The sequence below is a fragment of the Filicampus tigris genome, chromosome 18 (genome assembly GCF_054856515.1).
Source record: "Filicampus tigris isolate MCC_2025a chromosome 18, RoL_Ftig_1.0, whole genome shotgun sequence".
In the NCBI taxonomy this organism is placed as follows: Eukaryota; Metazoa; Chordata; class Actinopteri; order Syngnathiformes; family Syngnathidae; genus Filicampus; species Filicampus tigris.
In genome coordinates, this window is record NC_141234.1 from 14,334,015 (window position 1) to 14,355,336 (window position 21,322).

General features: G+C 41.3%; 1 protein-coding gene and 1 pseudogene across 1 annotated transcript in view; both read right to left on the minus strand.

Annotated features, from left to right (window-relative positions):
• Positions 1-794: 794 nt before the first annotated feature.
• On the minus strand, positions 795-9,068 carry LOC147132660 (uncharacterized; annotated as a pseudogene).
• A 3,110-nt stretch (positions 9,069-12,178) lies between these two features.
• LOC147132661 (uncharacterized) overlaps positions 12,179-21,322 on the minus strand; it is a 31,902-nt gene continuing 22,758 nt past the window's right edge. Inside the window, exon 2 of the mRNA XM_086013931.1 lies at positions 12,179-18,322. Within this exon, the coding sequence (XP_085870057.1) occupies positions 18,024-18,322 (299 nt within the window). The 3' untranslated portion in view covers positions 12,179-18,023. The remainder of the gene's footprint in view (positions 18,323-21,322) is intronic.

A 21,322-nucleotide genomic window follows, 5' to 3' on the forward strand; every position in this document is an offset into this window, starting at 1 on the left:
TCATCCATATCCTTCAAGCTGTTTGTGTGTGATGACCATAAATGTACACAAGATAATAGTTTTCTTTCTCCCTTGAATATTGATTATGTTATATGACTGCTTATGTGTAAAGATATTCAGCTGATTGTGTATGATGACCATAAATGTGTAATGCCCTTATAAACATCCATCCATCCATTCTCTATACTGCTTATCCTCACTTGTGCAACAGAATTACTATCTGATCCATATATCACTAATATACTGATTCAGATAAAACCATGAATATGCAATACAATAATCACTTGACTAACATATGGCTAACATATTGGTTAATATAAAGCCATCCATCTAGAGTCAGTAATTACCAGACTGATTCTAATATTGGACAAATTCTTCATGTCCTTGTGTGGGACATCTTTAGAATCTCTACCACATACCTGTCAACTTATACGTTTTCCACGTATTTTTTATGTTTTTTGATCATTTCAAATTGTGTACGCCTTATAACAATTTTTGTACGGGGAAAAAAATTTAAAAACTATTTTTTTTGTGAGACTGATCTCGTCTTGCCCATTGCGGCTCTAATCCGGAGCGTCCGTTAGCGATAGCGACAGTAAACTTCGGTCGACTTTCACGAGCATAGCGCTCTTCGCCCCTTGCTAACTTTACCTAACTTTGATCTTTCGCCAAGCAGGAAACCTATAAAAACTAAGTCCGTTGTTAAATTTTCTTCCTTTGCAATCGTGGGTGGCATTACTGCACCCCCTAACACAGCAACGGTTCACCATGTTTATATATTTCGGCCGTCTAAATCAAGCGAGAAAAAGCGATTTTGTCTTGCGTGTAATAACAGTACACGCTGTTGCCTCGGGTGCGCTCCAAGCATGGCTGCTACCTCGGTACCGGCAGCGATGGCGCGCCTTGCACGGGCCCTTGCCGCTACTGCTGCTGCGGGTATTGCGGTTGCTACTGTGGAAACTATACTGCTGCAACTGATATGGGAACTGCTGCTGAGTTGCTTGCTGCTGCTGAAGGAAAAGTCGACTACTAAAGTCTTGAGTAAGGTCCAGCGCCTGATTGCTGTCGTCTCGCCAAGCCTGGCCTTCTGCAGTTTTCATCGTGAGGGTGGAGAGATACTGGGCGAAGCTCTTGACCTCAGTCTTGAGGCTGGAGAAGGATACGTGTTGTCCCAGTCTCTGCTGCATAACTTCGTCATTTCGGGTCAAAAGCTGTAACACAAAAAGTCACTAATTGCATCCATTTCTGTTCACAATGAAGTAGGAGATGTGCCCACCACCGGAATGCGGTATCACTCTTTTAGGATGCAAATGACCGTCGTTATGGTTCTTTGCAGAGAGGCCTCTGCCCAAAAACAAGCCTTTGTGTGGAAAATCCTTCATACATATTGGAAACAGAGGTGGGGGCTTACGACACCACCTGCCCCCCCACAGACAATGCCATCATTTCAAACATTCCCCAAATACTTTCGTCCTGACTACCTTTTTACAACTGAATGGGGTGTGTATGGGGTATTTTCCACACAAAGACTTGTTTTTACCAGCAGAGGCCTCTCTGCAAGGCACCCTGACGATGCTCGTTTGAATCCCAAAACAATGATGCCACATTCTGGCGGTGGGTTGACACCTGTGAAAGTAGCTCATCAGCGGCCGGACGGATGGTGGAGGCATCGCGGCTGATCTGCCTGCTGCCCTCCTTCGCTCCCTTGTGCCCATGAACAGTGCTGGTGAATTGCATGGATTTGTCCTCCACTTCACTATAAGAGAAAATTGCTGGTAGCTGTGCATGTGATGTTGATGCCTTGGAAGAAGGGAACTGCAACACCAAAAATATAAATGAATGTATGCATACAGTACAATATACAATGTTTTGAGAAAAAAAGGACATCTCAATATATTGTATGAATTGACTCTTACCTGGTGTTCCTCTGCCATGTCTTTTTTGATATGTGGGCGAAGGTAGAACAAGTTTGTTAAATTGCACCGTTAAGTTGCCTGTTAACAGCTTTTCTGGCTGTCCAGACCTCTTGATGTTGTTTGCGATTCCTTTTTCTTGTGGCCCAACTGTCGCGTAGTGGCCCCAGGCTGCAGTGAATGTAGAACCATGTAAAATGTAAATATTTTTCCTTAATTTCTCCTTTTTATTAAGCATTGTATTTTTCATTTGTTATCATTTATTATAACTGAAGAGTCAGAAAAAGTGGATCACCTTTGTGAATAATTTTTTTTCTCAAAACTTGAATTGCTGTTTTCAGTTGTCAGTTTACATTCAATACAATAAAGCCCGACGTCAAGGCTATTAATTACTTAAAGCCTAACTTTAAGACTATAATAATGTTGAACATTTAGGCCATTAATTATAATAAAATGTAGAATAAAAGCTAGTGGGTTTCACTGAAAATAACTGTTTGAAAATGTTTATGTACACCTTAAAAAGAAACAAGCATATTTGCTAGAAGATCCACAAATGAACAAAATATGCTTAAAATGACTCGTTTTGGGGCAGCACGGTGGTCGACTGGTTAGCACGTCCGCCTCACAGTTTGGAGGTCGTGGGTTCGATCCCGGCCCCGGCCTCCCTGTGTGGAGTTTGCATGTTCTCCCCGTGCCTGCATGGGTTTTCTCCGGGTACTCCGGTTTCCTCCCACATTCCAAAAACATGCATGGTAAGTTGATTGGACTCTCTAAATTGCCCCTAGGTGTGATTGTGAGCGCGGATGTTTGTCTCTGTGTGCCCTGCGATTGACTGGCAACCAATTCAGGGTGTCCCCCGCCTACTGCCCGAAGACAGCTGGGATAGGCTCCAGCACGCCCCGCGACCCTTGTGAGGAGAAGCGGTATAGATAATGGATGGATGACTCGTTTTGATTTGTATTGACTTTCATAATGTTTTGACAAGATATCAGATATAAAACAGAACTACATCGGCCATTTCATGATTTCGATTTCTTATTCAACTGAATTTAGAATGTTCAATAATAAACTTTTGAACGATTTAGTAAAGTGACATTTATTCACGCTTGGTCGGCCTTATCTCCAAAATACGACATAATTCTCGCCAGATACTTATTTATCGCCATGGTTCGTTCAAGCGTGCCCACACACGGAGGTCCCACACACTAGTACACGAACATCAGGAGCGAGTGGGGCAGTCGACTGTGCCACTCTCCAGTCCGGTAGGTGGACATGGGGCATTGGTTATTTTAATGGTACCTACAAAAGGTGTGTTGAGCTCTTGGGATCCCGTAATCAGCCAGTGAAGCCGCAGAGCATCCGAGTTCAAGTGGATATGAATGCAAAATCTGTTTCATTCTCTGAATCTCTTACAAACACCAAATTGTGCAAAAGGCTTCTTTTGTTTTGGCCACGTTGGTCTGACAGTGAGAACTTGTCTCCTTACTTTTGGACAAGGGATACAATTCCTCTGCAAATAATTCCACTTCCGCCTCATGTTACGACCCAAAGTCAGTGATGACATTTTGGAGATGTTTTTACTCCCATATTTCAAATCCAATCTGTTGTTTTGCACAATATATTTTTTCGCCCAAAGAGATATTTTCCATGTTAAATAAATTCAAATCAAGATTGATTAAAAATGTGTAGGAAAGAACTCAATCTGAGTGAAATGTTGTAGTTTTCCCAAATTTTACAAATAAACAATGAAATGTTCCATCAAGGCGGCACGGTGGTCGACTGGTTAGCACGTCCGCCTCACAGTTCAGAGGTCGTGGGTTCCATCCCGGCTCCGGCCTCCCTGTGTGGAGTTTGCATGTTCTCCCCGTGCCTGCGTGGGTTTTCTCTGGGAACTCCGGTTTCCTCCCACATTCCAAAAACATGCATGATTAAGTTGATTGGACACTCTAAATTGCCCCTAGGTATGATTGTGAGTGCGGATGTTTGTCTCTGTGTGCCCTGCGATTGGCTGGCAACCAATTCGGGGTGTCCCCGCCTACTGCCCGAAGACAGCTGGGATAGGCTCCAGCATGCCCCGCGACCCTTGTGAGGATAAGCGGTATAGATAATGCATGGATGGATGTTCCATTAAGTATTTATTTTTCACTTTATTTTTTATTTTTTTCAATATTTTAGTATTTTTATTTCAACATTTATTTACCCCTTTTCATCCAGCCATCCATTATCGATACTGCTCCAGCCTATCCCAGCTGTCTTTGGGCAGCAAGCGGGGTACACCCTCAACTGGTCACCAGCCAATCACACGGCACACATAAACAACCATTCACACACAATCACACTTAGTAGGGACAATTCAGTGTGTTCAATCAACCTACCATGCATGATTTAAGATTGTGGGAGGAAACCTCAGTACCACGCGGGCATGGGGAGAGCATGAAAATTTAACAAATGCATACCTATCAACTTGTACGTTTCCCCCCATATTTCATACATTTTTTTGATCATTTCAAATTGTGTACACCGTATAACAATTTTTGTACGTGAAAATAAATAAATAAAAACTCGTTTTTTGTTAGACCGATCTCGTCTTGCCCATTTTGGCTCTAATCCGGCAGTAAATCCGGAGCGTCCATTAGCGATTCCGACTGCAAACTTCGGCCGACTTTCACCAGCAAAGTTCCCCACGTGTAAGATTCTATATAGAAATATCTGTTCCGTTTCCCCCACCTCTCACGCTGAGCGATAAACACTGTGTACAATTATGTATAGATACTGTGTAAGATTATATAATGAAATGTACGGGCAAATTACATTTTTTGTAAGATTCAGCACAGCCCGGGGTTGACAGGTATGCAAATGAAGGCCGGAGCCCGGATTCGAATCCTCAACCTCTGCACTATGAGGCAGATGTGCTAACCCAGGGGTCGGCAACCCGCGGGTACATATTGGATTGTGTTTTGCAATGCGACCACAGTCTGAACCGCCAGGTCACATACATCCGACATTGACGTCAGGAGCCCAAAATGCGCTGCGGGCGAAGGGATCAGTGCTGACAACGACTCTGCAGTTGTATTGAGTAACAGTATTGACTTTATATTTGACTGTTGAATTTAATCCCACTTGAAACATGAAACATAAAGTGGACATTTATGGTGATAGCAGTGATTCAGGCACAGCTCGAGCGGCTATTTTTTACGCGCGGTTATGACGTGACGTCATCTTTAGTAACGTCTCCGTGAAATGAGATTGAAAAAGCAAAAACAAAAACAAAAACAAAAAAGAGATTGAATAAGCCTCGCCTCATCATTTCCCCCCAACTACTGTATCACTACTGTATTTCTACCTCTGGCTGAATCGCTCTACTGTCGAAATGCCCCGACATGATGCACCACATTTACTCCCGAAAACACAACGTCATGAGTGACGTCGACCACCTCTTCTTTTGCTATGTGAGTCACTTTAGGGGCGCAATTATGTTCACACAAGAAGACCACACAAGAGACCGATGTCGCATTTATAATGTAATATGAACACTTAGAGACACACAAAATTGTTTTTTCTTAAAAAGACAGCAGCTTAGAGTCCTTCGGAAAGATGAAAATGACTTCCCAGCCCCGATTTGCAGACGCTGTGCGTAAAGGTTCGAGAGAAGTCCCATTAACCAGGTAAAATAAATATTCAGGCAGTTATTTTGCAAATATTTATTTTCATATTTTCATTTTTGTTCAGTGAAATAGTGCTGTTCTCCATTATCGATAGCGCTTATCCTCACAAGGGTCGCGGGGCGTGCTGGAGCCTATCCCAGCTGTCTTCGGGCAGTAGGCGGGGGACACCCTGAATTGGTTGCCAGCCAATCGCAGGGCACACAGAGACAAACATCCGCACTCACAATCATACCTAGGGGCAATTTAGACAGTCCAATCAACTTACAGGCAACTAACAGGATGTGACTGCAGATGGAGGAGTTCACCAGGCAAGGGCGCTATGCACTAGATTATGCATTAGGTGCTATGCGGGAGTTGCTCAATAAAGATGGTTAACTGAAAAAAAAATAGACTGTGCTCACTTATGGCAGTGGGTCAAAATCCAACACTTAGCTCTCAGTTTAGGATTATCCTCCACCACTGTCGTTAGTTTAGCAACCAAACCTTGCATTTCTTCACCTGTTGCTGTCGCCGAAGTTTCCAGAGACACAATCTGATGCTCGTGTTAGCAATAGAGGTTTGAATGTTGTCCAACTTGGTTTCCAGGCGTTCAGTTGATGGTCTAAATTCAGCGGAGAGAGATGTTCTGTGCACTTCGAGGGTAGCTTTTAGAATAGCCATGATAGGCTCGTTAGTAGCATTGATGTCCTCTTTCCTTGTCTTCTGATTCCTCGTAGTTCTGCTTGTCATTTCGGCAGGTGTATCAAAGTTCGACGAAAGATCAACCGAAACAAACGTCACTGTGGTTGCAGTTGGTGAGTAATTTTCAACGGAGGAGTTATAAAGTCAGGAGCACCAAGGCGAGCGACTACTCCAACATGCCATCTAACTGGAAGTCCCCGTACACGCCAGTTTTTATAAAAAAAAAAAAAAAAAAAAAAAAAAAAATTCATCTAATTTAAACATCACTTTCCTGTCACACACTCAAAGCGCCCTGTTGTTGGCTGTCCTGTTCTCTGAATCTGAGCCGTGATTGGTCGTTGTGAGCAGTTGTGATGTCATTTTCAGTCGACAGAAGACAAAATGGCCGCCCCAGAGATGCTGAAAATGAGTGCATTTTGCTGCTTAACTTATATTCCACAAATGCAAAATTAATCAGAATGCCGTGTTTCAACTAGTGGGCCTGCTGGGAACATATTCTTGAAACAAATATTTTTGGGTTGACGTCCCCTTTAACGGTCAATTTACATGCTATGGATGAATATTTAAAAACATTCTACAATTATAATAATAAAAAAACCCTCTAAGATATTGTTGTAATTTCATCGTAAATGTGCAGAAATTTGTTACAGTGCATGACAAAAGACATGTGCAGGTGTTTTTGTGCAGGCACACCACTGATGTCAGCGTGGGCTGCAGGGTGCAGTAGAAGACTCCCGAGTCACTGGACTTAAGACGCTTGATATGCGGATGAGCTTGCAGGACACTGACGTTTATGCTGCAGCGAAAACTGTCAGCTTACTTTAACACTGATTGAGCTTGAATCAGCTCAGGATGAACTCGGGCGCTGCGTTCGCTTCTTGTTTGTACCAGAAGATGTAGTCGTTGCTCGCCGCTCTGTCGTAGCTGCAGTCCGGCGTCACTGTTGCTCCCTCCACTGCGGAGACTTCCCATCTGGCCGCTGCTTCCTGTCAGAAGGTAACAAAGGTGGTCTGACAGTAAGTAAAGTAGCAGTGACCTCACGTTGACCTCGGACCTTATCAAGGCTCCAAGCAGCCATCAACACACATAGAAGCACACGACTCATCGCTGCACAAGCAGTCTGCATGAATGCTGACTTGTAGTTGAGGAGGCGGGGCCTTCACTTCCGGTTGCAGTGGAATCACACATGCACACAAAGTTGGGCATTGCTGTGAGGAGAACAAGAGTGACCTCCAGAGTCGCAGCAGGGCATTGTGATTTGTCGAAACATCATCTTTGTCTCGTCCCACTTGGTGTTGATTTGTCACAAACGAACAGTGACCAAGCTGAGAGCAACATGCTGAATGAATTTCTGTCAACTCTGCTCCTTCTTCTGCATTCAAGCTCCGACAGAACATTGTCAACATGTGACTCAAACTCCTCCCTAATAATGTCACCATGTGAAGCCAAGCCCTAAACTGCTTTTGGCTGTTTTTGTCTGACTTTGGCATTGAATGAAGTGCACAATTTATCACAGTATGAAGAAAGCACAAATACATACAATTTTGACCTCTGACCTCTTCATGCCAGGAACCATTTTACAAACGTTAAAAGTCAGGAGACGGATGAGTAGTACAAGAGCGTGTGGTGAAAGTAACGAAGATTAACTTGGTGTCACGAGTCGAAGGACAATATTGGTTCCATAATTCATTCAGATAAATCTGAATAAATTCATGTTCTCGTATTAACAATCAGTTAAAACCTGGAATGGATTTTTAAAAATAAAACTTGTGACCATAATAAAAGCAAATCTACGTGGAGTGTAAATTGCAGCACGTCCACTGTACAGTATTGGCAGCTCCGTCTGTGACTTGGCGCGTGACCCTGTCACTGATGCCCAACTGTAAAAGGTCTTTTTACGCAGGAGCCAAATTCAATGCAGTGTGTGATGCTGGGAAGTGTGTCACACCCAGCACAACAGAATTCAACTGGGTGTTTTCATCAACAGGCTGGGCTGTGACAGCAAAGAATGCATTTATGGAGGCCCACATGTCGAATGTTAAGCTCACAGCAGGTGATGTACTCACAGTGGCTTTGGCCTTCTCCTTGGAATCATTACACTGTACTTCTTTTCCACCATAGCTTTCAGGGCCCAAAAACATTATTTATATATTTCGTATGTGAAGTTTCCACATGTGTAATGCGTATTTCCATCGCACTCAAAATAGCTTATAAAACCTTGAACCACCTGGCATGATTCTCTTGATGCAGGGCTCTCTGGTGCCTCAGCATTGCCGAGGTGTTCCCCTAATGCCGCAGCTCTCTTGAACACAAGAGACACTTCACCTTGTGGCAACGCACCCGCGCACAAATGTTTATTCTATGATGTGTATTTTGCACCCCTTGTGTGTCCATAACGAGCTATGCAATTTTGTGTCAATTGTGAAATGTATAAAATCTTAATGATATAATTGATTCTTATAAGACAAACCTTATTGGGGGTGATGAGGTCAAAGAACTCCCAAACCTGGGAATACTTGCTCTTTTAATGATGATTCCATATTCAAGTTTCAAATACTTGCAAGTACAGCCAGCTAGCCAAACAACACATGATGTGCAGGGGACTCCATCGCGTTTAGCTGCACCTTTTATGGTTCAAATGACACATGGTCTACTCCAAACCTGAATCAGTCACGGCCAATATGGTGATTCAGGACGGCTCGAACGCCATCGCTGACATCACCAAACGCACTTCGAACCACACTTGGCTTTTTGGCCAATTACTCGCCGCACTTTTCTGAGTCTCTGTTCTTTTGCCCATCACTTGCATCGTTGTATCCCCAGAGGAGTGCCACCTCAGATTTTATCAATCGTTCAGGAAAGTTAATGATGTTGTCTCCCACTGCTCCTTTCATCATACCATGAATGTGGATATTATTTCTCTTTGAACGTGACTCCAAATCTGCAAGCTGTGTTTGAATGTGCTCTTGCAGTTCATTGGACTCTGACCTACTGGAAGCTGGTGAATTATGCTACCACTCACATCTCCACCATGCCGGAAGTCCGGAGCAGGCCCTGTTTATACTCATTTGCAGAGGTGGGCATTTTACTAAATTTTGCTGGTCCGTCATTGGTCATCTGTCAGCGGCTGGGGTACCTGTCTGTCATTCGTCAGTCCGTCATTATTTGTGATAAACCGAATTGAAATCGTTAGTTCATCAGTCGGTCAGTCAGTCCGTCAGCCCCCCCCCCCCCCCCCTCCAAAAAAAGCGCCCGCAAAATGTGAATCCGTCAGTGACGAACAGAACACAGACGGATGAAAACCTACTTTCCCTTTTCAAACCCACCATTTTAAATCTGCTTTTAACCTCTAATACACTATCATTCTGTTTATCATAATGTTTTCTACACTATCGCACCCACACAGTTTTTTTTGTTTTAATATTATGATTGTCTCACTCTGTTTTCTTCGTTCTATGAAAAAGGGGAAACCATGGTTATCAAAAGGTTTGAAAAAAGCTTGTAAAAAGAAAAATAGGCTATATAGGGAATTTATGAAATATCGAACAAAGCAAAAGGAAGACAAGTATAAGAAATATAAAAATAGATTAATATCTATTTTGAGACAACAAAAGAGAGATTATTATGACCAGCTACTGCAAATGTATAAAAAAAAAAAACACATCAAGACTACATGGAGTGTTCTTAATGAGCTAATTAGAAATCGCCATCATAGAAATTTTCCAACTAATATTGTTCAAAAAGACAATTCTATCATTGATGATAAAGTGGAGATTGTTAATTAATTTAATGATTTTCTTGTCAATATAGGTCAGAGTTATCTTTGTATGTATATATATATATACATTGTATATATATATATATACATTGTATATATATATACATTGTATATATATATATATACAATGTATATATATATATATACATTGTATATATATATATACAATATATATATATATACATTGTATATATATATATATACATATACATATGTATATATATATATATACATATACATATGTATATATATATATATATACATATATATATATATATACACATTGTATATATATATATATACACATTGTATATATATATATATACATTGTATATATATACATACATATATATATATACATACATATATATATATATATATATATATATATATATATATATATATATAAAGATCTGACTAACACAAACACATAAATAGCAAATGGATATCACAAAATCATGGAAATTCAGGGTACACACAACACCTTGAGGCTATCCATGTTTTCCCAATGTGAAACTAATATTTGTTCAATTTATTGTAAGGTTGAGCGTTTAACTCTCATTGTACCCATAACAATGACATTTCTTCAACCTGGTGCTCAACCAATGTTGGGTTGATCCTGTCCCTCTGCATGAATTGTGGTCTTGTGTTAAAGCAATGGCGACCTCTAGTGTCTAAATTTGGAGCCGAGAACTTAGAATCAAGGTCAATTTCCCCAGTTCAATTCAATGTTGCTACTAGGAATTAGTCCATTCAATTTATCCATCCATCCATTATCAATACCGCTTATCCTCACAAGGGTCTCGGGGCGTGCTGGAGCCTATCCCAGCTGTCTTCGGGCAGTAAGCGGGGGACACCCTGAATTGGTTGCCAGCCAATCGCAGGGCACACAGAGACAAACATCCGCACTCACAATCACACCTAGGGGCAATTTAGAGAGTCCAATCAACTTACCATGCGTGTTTTTGGAATGTGGGAGGAAACCGGAGAACCCGGAGAAAACCCACGCAGGCATGGGGAGAACATGCAAACTCCACACAGGCAGGCCGGGATCGAACCCACAACCTCTGAACTGTGAGGCGGACGTGCTAACCAGTCGAACACCGTGCCCCGCCCATTCAATTTAATTACCAAATAATCCATCAGCTCACCTGACAAATTTCTTATCCCCCAACCACTTCAACAGAACCTACCCATATTTTATTCATTCCCCACATTTGGTGTCACTTAAACGTTGTTTTTGGTGAAATGGAGGACACCTAACCTCACCTTGTTTTTATTTACACCTTAAAGGTGAAGTCAACGCACAAACTTGTCTTTTTTAAGAATATATTCTATGCAAGCCCACTAGTTGAAATGGGGCACTCTGATAAATATTGCGTTTGTGGAATAAGTGTTAATCCACTCGTTTTTTAGGGGCGCCCATTTTGTCTTCTGTCAACTGAAAATGAAATCACAACTGCTCACAACGACTAATCACGGTTCAGATTCAGAAAACAGGTCAGCCATGATTGGTCGTTGTGAGCAGTTGTGATGTCATTTTCAGTCGACAGAAGACAAAATGGCAGCCCCTGAGATGGCTAAAAAGGGGTGGATTTTTCCGCTTAACTCATATTAACGCAAAATTAATCAGAATGCCATGTTTCAACTAGTGGGCCTGCTGGGAAAATATTCTTGAAAAAAATACGTTTGGGTTGACTTGCGCTTGAATGAAAGCAAATTTTAGATGTCTCACCATCACAGACTTCAGCCTTTTCTGACCACACGCTTCTTTGAGTACTGCTCCACTGATACAATCTTTTTAAACAAAGAAAACTTGATTGGCCAGCAAACAAAACAGTGACCAACAACTGTGACAAGTGGGAGAGTCCCATTCAATATTGGTGGCTCCGAATCTGCAGGGACACGAACAGCTCGTTGTATAACTTCCAGACTCCTAATATGGTGATCTGCATTGTCATTATCTTTGACACTTGTTCTTTGATCTACAAGTTAGTTCCTATGACCATTTGAAACATTCTACAGTGTTTTAGTCACTTTTACTTGCATATAGTAATTTATTTGCAATGCCAATCGGGCAGCAATCAGCACAGTAAAACAAAGCAAGCTAAAACCAAATAGAAATACACAGTCACAAAATGTCATTTCAAAATGAATATCCATTTTATTCAGGATCACATGCAATTTTCCATTTTACAGTTTCCTAATCCATCCATCCATTTTCTGAAAGTCCATTTTAATCAACCCTTTGCTTATTCGACAAACATTGGACAAAGCAGATGTGTTGCTACAGGTGTTTTAGCACAATTGCTAATTCCCAACACTTGTCCACAGGAGGCCTTAGCATTTGCCTAGCAGTACTAGTACTTGTGCGTGTGTCTTGGCGTGACGTTTCTGTCTGGGTTATCTGGTCATGTGTCAGACAAATATCGCAGGGCACGGTACATTTCTCAAAACTGTTATTAAATGTACATGAAAATCAAGACAATTATTATGGGTTAAAGAGACCAAACAAAATAGCAAAAACTACAAATTACTTTTTTAACAAAATCAAATGGGTTTTTTTAAACTTCAGTAACTAAAACTTAATTTTACTTTTACAAAACTAAGAGAAAGAAAATGTAAGAGAAAATGACCTAGGCTTTTGTCTTTGTCAATTATTTTGTACATCAGTGTTTGGCGCTAATTTTAAAGGTATTTCAGTTGACTGTGCAGCCGTTGGCTGGAAGGAGGAAGATTGAACAGTCATTGAGGAGCTGTAATTTTCTTACTGTGTGTCACCTAGAAACTATGTCATCTGGCGCCAGCCAATAAAAAAGAGCTACCATATGACATCGCTCCTCAGCAAGGAGGCTTGCGCCAAGTTGACATATATATCATTCGTACCACCATGAGCGCACGTCCAGCACAATAATTAATCTGGCCGTGCTGAACGTGCGCTCCCTTTTAAACAAAACTTTTATCATAAACGACCTGATTTTAGACAATAATTTACATGGTATACTTTTGTCTGAGACATGGCTTGGTACAGATGCTCCAGTTGCTCTCAACGAGGCTTGCCCACCGAATTTTAACTTTTTATTTTCTACAAGGGAAGGCAAAAGAGGAGGCGGGACTGCATCAATTTTTATTAATACTCTTTTATCAAAGGAGATCATTTTTAGCAGCTATTTATCGTTTGAACACCATGCCTTTGTTTTTAGCAGTCCCCCTATTCTCTGCATTACCGTCTATAGACCTCCCCATCGTTCCACTTCTTTTATTACAGAATTTTCAGAATTCTTATCCATTTTATATTCCAGTTATAACAGGATATTAATAACTGGCGATTTTAATATACACATGGACAACATCTCGGACCCACTATCCAGAGATTTTTCAAACCTTTTAAACTGCTTGGATTTTAAACAGCACGTCTTGCAGCCAACTCACAACAGAGGACACACCCTGGATTTGGTTATAACCTATGGCTTGTCTGCTGGTGTGTCCTCTGTTGTTGACTTGGCAGTGTCAGACCACTACTGTGTCTATTTTAACATCGCCAGTTTTAACCATCTAGCAGTCCCGGTCAGAACAGTGAAGAAACGCTACCTATCTTCTGAGGTGGCTGCAAATTTTATCGAGATCTTAAAAAGCACTCCTGCTGACATTTTACCTGCACCCTGTGATCTTATTGTTGACAATTTTAACCTACATCTTAAATCATCATTAGATTCAGTAGCTCCACTTTTAATTAAAACAACAAAAACAAAGACTGTACCCCCGTGGAGAAACAATGCTATCAAAATATCAAAGAGAAAATGCAGGAGTGCAGAGAGGAGGTGGAGAAAAAGTAAACTTACAGTACACTATGAAATTTTATGCGAACAACTGAAATCTTACAATAAAACAGTCAAACTGGCAAGATCTTCCTATTTCTCAAACCTCATTACAGTCAATAAAAACAACCCCAGGGTTCTCTTCTCCACCTTTGAACTTTTAACTAGTTCTGATTTTAATAAGTCCCCACAGAGACTAACAGATGCTCTCTGTGAGGACTTTGCAGACCACTTCAGAAGTAAAATCGATGACATAAGATCCAGTCTTTTAGCCCGTCAAAACACAAGTTTTAATAAACCCGGACAATCATATTTACATGAGGAAACACTGGAAAGTTTTGCCCTGATTGATGCAAGGACACTTGTTCGAGTTTTCTCCCAGGTAAACCCAACAACCTGCCTTTTGGATCCAATTCCCACATTTCTTTTTAAGACATTTTATGGATTTTTTGAAGAACAAATTTTAAATATAGTCAATTGCTCTCTTCAGACAGGCGTCTTCCCCGCTGCCTTTAAAACGGCGGTGGTGAAGCCCCTTCTGAAGAAGAGCGGTTCTGACCCGAGCGTTTTTAATAATTACAGACCCGTATCCAACTTACCGTTTTTTAAGTAAGATTTTAGAAAAACTGGTTTTCATCCAGTTGAATCATTTTTTAAATACAAATAATATTTTGGAGAAATATCAATCTGGTTTTAGGATGAACCACAGTACGGAGACTGCTCTTTTAAGGATTTTAAATGATATTAGGTGCACTGCAGACGTGAGAAAACTCACAGTCTTGGTGCTACTGGATCTAAGCGCTGCTTTTGATACAGTAGATCACCAAATTTTATTAAATAGACTTAAAAATCTAGTGGGCATCTCTGGTACTGTTTTTGACTGGTTTTATTCCTATCTCACAGACCGATATTTCTTTGTAAGTATGGATACTTGTTTCTCTAAAACTCATGAAATTAAATGTGGGGTTCCTCAAGGTTCGATTTTAGGCCCCCTACTTTTTAATCTTTATATGCTTCCCCTCGGGGATGTCATCAGGGGACACGGCATCAGCTTTCACAGCTATGCTGATGACACGCAGCTGTATATTGCCGTGTCTCCTGATGACACAGGACCCATTGATACCCTTTTAAATTGCATTTTAGATATCAAGTCATGGATGGCAGATAATTTCCTACAGCTCAATCAGGACAAGACTGAGGTTTTAGTTATTGGTCCCGAAGGTCAGAGAGAGAAGCTTTTACCAAAACTACACAATTTTAATCCCTCACACTGTGTGAAGAACCTTGGCGTCATTTTTGACTCTGAGCTCAGTTTTATTCCTCATATTAAAAATGTAACCAAGATTGGTTTTTATCACCTTAAGAATATCGCCAGAGTCCGCCCGTGTCTCTCTCAGGCTAACACGGAAGTGCTGATGCATGCCTTTATTTCCTGTCGTTTAGATTACTGTAATGCCCTGCTCTCTGGCCTCCCGAAAAAGAGCATTTCACCACTGCAACTACTGCAGAATTCAGCCGCTCGGGTGCTGACGAGAACCAGAGGGCGGGAGCACATTACGCCAGTTTTGAAATTGCTGCATTGGCTCCCTGTGTGTTTCAGGATCGATTTTAAAGTACTTTTATTAGTTTATAAATGTGTTAATGGTCTTGGGCCATCTTATTTATCTGATTTGCTTTTATCATACCAGCCCTCGCGGATCCTGAGGTCCTCTGGCGCCGGCCTTTTATTTATTCCAAGGGTGAGGACCAAAATGCATGGCGAGGCTGCATTCAGCCGTTTTGGTCCTCACCTTTGGAATAGCCTGCCAGAGGATGTCAGGTCTGCAGAGACTGTTGATATTTTTAAGAGGAAGCTCAAGACACACCTTTTTAGTTTAGCTTTCAACAACTTTTAAATAATTTATCTTTTCTTTTGATTGAAGATAATTCTATGTTTTGCTTTGAATGTTTTAAAGCACTTTGAGTTGCATTTTTATGTATGAAAAGTGCTATATAAACAAAATGTGATTGATTGATTAATTGATATCATGGTTCTCCTTCTATTGTCACTTGACTCAACCCAAAAAGGTAAAAAGTGCTCTCCTATTTTGCTTTGAAAAAAATAGCAGAGCTGGGCAGTTTACTACAAATTGAGCGGCCGTTATTCATCATCCGTCGGCAGCGTGGATACCCTTCCGTCGTCCGTCATTCGTCTTTTTTTCTGGGGTAAAAAAATAGTTCCTGCCTATAGGCCGGTCCGCCTGATTTTAAACGGGCTTCCATCAGCGTTTCTAGAAACAATAAATAAATAAAAATCGGCCCCCCCATGTGCCCTATGTGTGAGTGCTCCGCTTGTCTGATAGGAATCTGGAAATGTTCTTGTGTGGCTTTGATGAGCCGCTTGTCTGACTGGGAGCCTTTCACCCCCTGACGTTGCTTTTATAGAGCTCTCACCTGCACTGGTTGTTTGTGATTGGTGGCCCTCGGCGGAACATTGGCCATCCAATCCATGCGCGCTGTGTGCGGGAGCCCTCCCATCAGCGCACTGATTGGACGGCCGATTCTACGCCGAGGGCCACCTATCAGAAACAAGGACGCACTGCAGGGCAGAGCTCTATATAAGCAGCGTGCTGTCATGAGCGTTCTCAGTCAGGCAAGCTGCTCGAAGGCACAAAGAACTACATTTCCAGCTTCCAGTCAGACAAGCGGAGCGCTCATTGAAGACACTACAACATTTCCTGATTTTGGTCCTCGGTGCACACAAGAGGAGTGTACAGGCGACGAGGATTTTTGTAGTAAATTGCCCAGCTCTGCTATTAACGTTGTGTATCACTCCAATAAGACGATTTGATATCAATCTCGATACACGGGGTGCTAAACGATTCAAGGACAGTTTAATTCTGAAGTGCAACAATCCGATATGGTCCAAATGTCCGATGCACTCAAAATCTTTGAAATCGGTTATCCCATTCAAAGAGGTTTTTGTTACACCCTTACTCTCACTCTCTCTCTCTCTCTCTCTCTCTAATCATCCATCTTTTATCCATCCAATGTGACAATTGTAAACATATTTTGGAGAAAAAAAACCTAAACTGGAACAAAACAATTTTGAAAAAAAAAAAAAACCCTAATAATAACTAACAAACCTGCTCTGAAAACTGATTACAAATAACTACATTTATAAACCAAAACCCAAAACAAAATAAAAACTAACTCATGAAAAAGTATAACCCTGTTGACAAACCCCATATTTTTTAATCCATCACAAGTACAATACTACCTTTTCACTGTGGTTAAGAAAAAGATTAGTTCAGTATCCACATCAGAAGGTACAGAGGATACAATCATCCTTGGTGCATGAACTCATGAAGCCTGAGCAGACGAGAGGCAAAAACTTCATAGATCACTCCTCACCACACCAACACACGTGTGATTCTTAATCTGATACCTCAAAAAAGTTTCTCACCAATGTGTATAGTTGTGTGCCTTATTAAATTTCCCTTCTGAGAGAATCTTCGGCCACAATCTGAACAGGCAAAAGGTTTCTCACCAGTGTGGGTTCTAGTGTGACGTCTTAAAGTTCCCTTCACTGAGAATCTATGGCCACAAACTGAGCAGGCAAAAGGTTTCTCACCAGTGTGGGTTCTTGTGTGAAGTTTTAAAGTTTCCTTCACTGAGAATCTTTGGCCACAAACTGAGCAGGCAAACGGTTTCTCACCAGTGTGTGTTCTTGTGTGTTTTTTTAAGCTTCCCTTCCCAGAGAATCGCCGACCACAAACTGTGCAGGCAAAAGGTTTCTCACCAGTGTGTGTTCTTGTGTGTGTTTTTAAATTTCCCTTCTCAGAGAATCTCCAACCACAATCTGAACAGGCAAAAGGTTTCTCACCAGTGTGTGTAGTTGTGTGCCTTAGTACCTTTCCCTTCTCTGCGAATCTTTGGCCACAAACTGAGCAAGAAAACGTTTTCTCACCAGTGTGTGTTCTTGTGTGTTGTTTCAAATAGCGCTTATCAGCATCAGCTTGCCCACACTGAGTAGATTTCCAGTGCTTGTTGTCAGTGTGACATGTCAGATGACCTTCAGACCCTTCGTCGTCATCATCATTCGATGATATGTCGTCACTATCTGATAGTGGAGCTAAGTCGTCGTCTACTTGCAACTTCCCCCAGTGGTCTCCATCATCTTCTGCTGTCATACGTTGACATGAGCTGCAGCTTGGAGGATCCGCCCCTTTGCCGTCTCACTTTGACCTTCATCTTGACTCTTCAAAGGGACACCAATCAATGGCAACTCCTCCTCCTCCTCCTCTTTAATACAGTGGGAGTCTTCTTCCTCCTCTTTTACGCAAAGGTGCTCTGGCTCCTCCACTTTTTTGATGTGAGGAGACTTCTGTTCCTTTTGCTCATTAAGGAGGGGGACCTCTTCGCCTTCCCCTTTAAAGTGAGGGCAATCTGGCTCCTGCTGCTCCGGATCAACATCTTCATTGATGCCTGCAAGACAAGACAAACGCACATGGTTTTATGATTTACAGTATATTTAAAATGGTTTTTGTTTTGTTTGGATTGTTTCCAGGGCTGGGCAGCAACCCTCCGTCCCCGGTTTCCGTCCTGCATATCCAATCGGCCCACGTGGTCCCAGTCGGTCGAAGTCAGCAACCGGCGTCGAGAACGGACCGCGTCACATGCAGGGAAATAGGAGGCACGACGGGAACCGATCACAGTTTGTCCATTGGAAATCATTGTACATAACTCGTTTATAAATCCAAAAACGGCGATCCATTGGCACCAAAATTTATGTGGACATCCCTACTTATCACCACTTTTAACACATCACAAGGATCAGCCTCTCCATGGCTGACCTGTATGAGAATGAGGAAATGTGGAAGTGAGCAGATGCACAGATGAAGCACAGAGGCTGGATGGACACGCACACTCGCACATTGCTTCTTTGCAGTCCACAAGGAGGACGCATGGGGCATAAAGCACCAGTCTGGATATTTACAGAGATTGAAGCGGGAATGAGTAATTGTGCACATTAATTTAACTTGGCACCAGTTTTTTTTGACTGTAGGCGACGTTAATACCTACTATACACTGTCAACTAGAAAACGTCTCAACACAGCAGCTCTGATTGTAGCTCTGAGTCAAAGATTTTGTATTCCGATTATACCGACGACAAAGTAGAAGGCCAAGCTATCAGACAGCTCGGAATTCAACCAGACTGCTTCGAGTCTCAAGCCGAAGAGCGGGAAGCTAATCTTGCACCCACCCCGGACGCTGGTGACAAAGATCAAGCGAGACGGCTTGGCAACAATTGTTGTTGGGTATTGCTATTGTAGCACCAATATTTGACTTTTTGACGAATACCGATACCGATTCCGCTACCTGGCTGTGCATTGGCCTTTTTTAAAACTCTGCTGGCCGATAATAAATCAATTTAAAATTGTGGAAATCAAAACAAAGATACGTGAAAGTTTAACATTTTTGTCATTTTGAAATTTTCATTTAGTGTAGAAAACTACATGGAGCGATTGTTTAAGTTTTCCTTTATCCTTTTTAAGACATGCTGACAATCATGGGTGTTCCCTGAACTTTTTGTTCGAATCTTATAACAGAGATGTATACTGTCAAAAATTTCTTGTAATAATGATTTTTTTTTTTTTAAATCACCATAATGCAAACCTGAAACATTGTTGTCTCGGTCACCGATACCTCTTCGTTTGAAAAAAATCCAAAATAAGCGCAATTTTTTTTTTAATTCTAAAGAATTGCACTCACTTGGATGTAAAATTATTCATATTTAAATCATCACTTGCGAAGTATCTGTTTTAACATATACACACAAAATACATATGTTGAATAAACAGCCTATTTTCATAGCTCTTCGTGCTTGTGAGAGTGAGACATGGGAAACATACTGTATTCACATCAATGTACATTTTTAATAAAGCAAGGTCCAGCATTTGTACTTCTAAAATATATTCAGTGATTCTAACTAACCCACCAATGCCACAATGTCACATTTGTATGGTGCCAGAGGGGCAGGCGGTCGAGTGAGTGAGATAACAGAAGTCCGTGATGTGTTTCTAAAAATGGTTAACACCTGTGCTGTTTATGGTCGCTCTAATCGGTCAACTAGAGATTTTATTTTGTGATACCGGAAGGGAAGTCAAATTAACCGGAGGCAAAAACGAAGTTGTTTGAAAGCAGACGCGCACAATGGCTGTCAAATCTTCAACGAGACCACTTAACACCATCATAACATACAAGGTTATGATCTGATGACTTTATATCAGTTATTGTTTTCTGTTTACTTTTCATTCAAGATTTAGTTCGCACTGCTGTTGAACATTAATCTGTTAATTATATAAGTATACAAATTTCATATACATTCATGGAACATTATAGAACATTTTGCTGAGCAATGTGTTGTAAACAAACTCGTCTCTTTGTTAGCAAGCTAGGGCCAGCTCAAAAAGCTTCGACGGGTCATAAAGACGAGTTTATCTGGACACAAACCATTTAATGAAAGACGTTTTACACCATTAAACTAGTGGTCGATGTACTGTGTCAAACAAAAGCAACATACTTTGCTACGAGACAAAGATCCAGCCGACATGCCCCCAAAGTAATTGCAGCCTCTTGATGGCATTGAAGTCCCACCAAGTAACTGCCTCCAATGTGGCGGTGTATGTCCTTATAGCGACCTTTTGCGTTTCTCAAATATGTGTGCTGCGTTCAAATTATGATACCAGTATCGATAACCGACATCTGCGTTTTATTTGTTAGTACCGGCCAATCCGATACCAGCGTTTTAATGCGGTATCGGTATACCACCCGATACCAGTATCGGTAATAATCGGTAATCCACCTGTTTTTAGCCATCACTGGGGGCGGCCATTTTGTCACGTCCGTCGACTGAAAATAACATCACAGTTGCTCAGGTAACAATTAATCACAGCTCACCTGTTTTCTTAAACTGAGCCATGATTGGTCGTTATTTGAACCCTCAGGGCATCTTCTGTAACGTAATTTTCAGTTGACAGAAGTGATAAAATGGCCGACCCCTGAGATGGCTACATTTTGCTGTTTAACTCATATTCCACAAACACAATATTAATCAGAATGCCTTGTTTCAACTAGGGGGAATGCATAGAACATATTCTTGAAAAAAAAAAGTCTTGAAAAAAAATCTTCAATTGGAAAAAACAAGCATTGGATTCAACTCACACAAAAAGCCCCTCAGCCCTTTCAAACACACACACACACCTACACGCGCACACGCACACACCCACACGCGTCCGCGCATGCACACACCGACACACACAATCATGTACATTAGTGTTGCTGTGACAGATATGTTTATTTCGTCTTGTTTATGCGCCGCTTGGATTTAGAACTATACGAGAGCAATAATTTCTACGCACGTCACTTTTTATTGCAGTCTGGCAATGACTTCAAGACGCTGCTTGAGTGTCTTATAAAGGTATT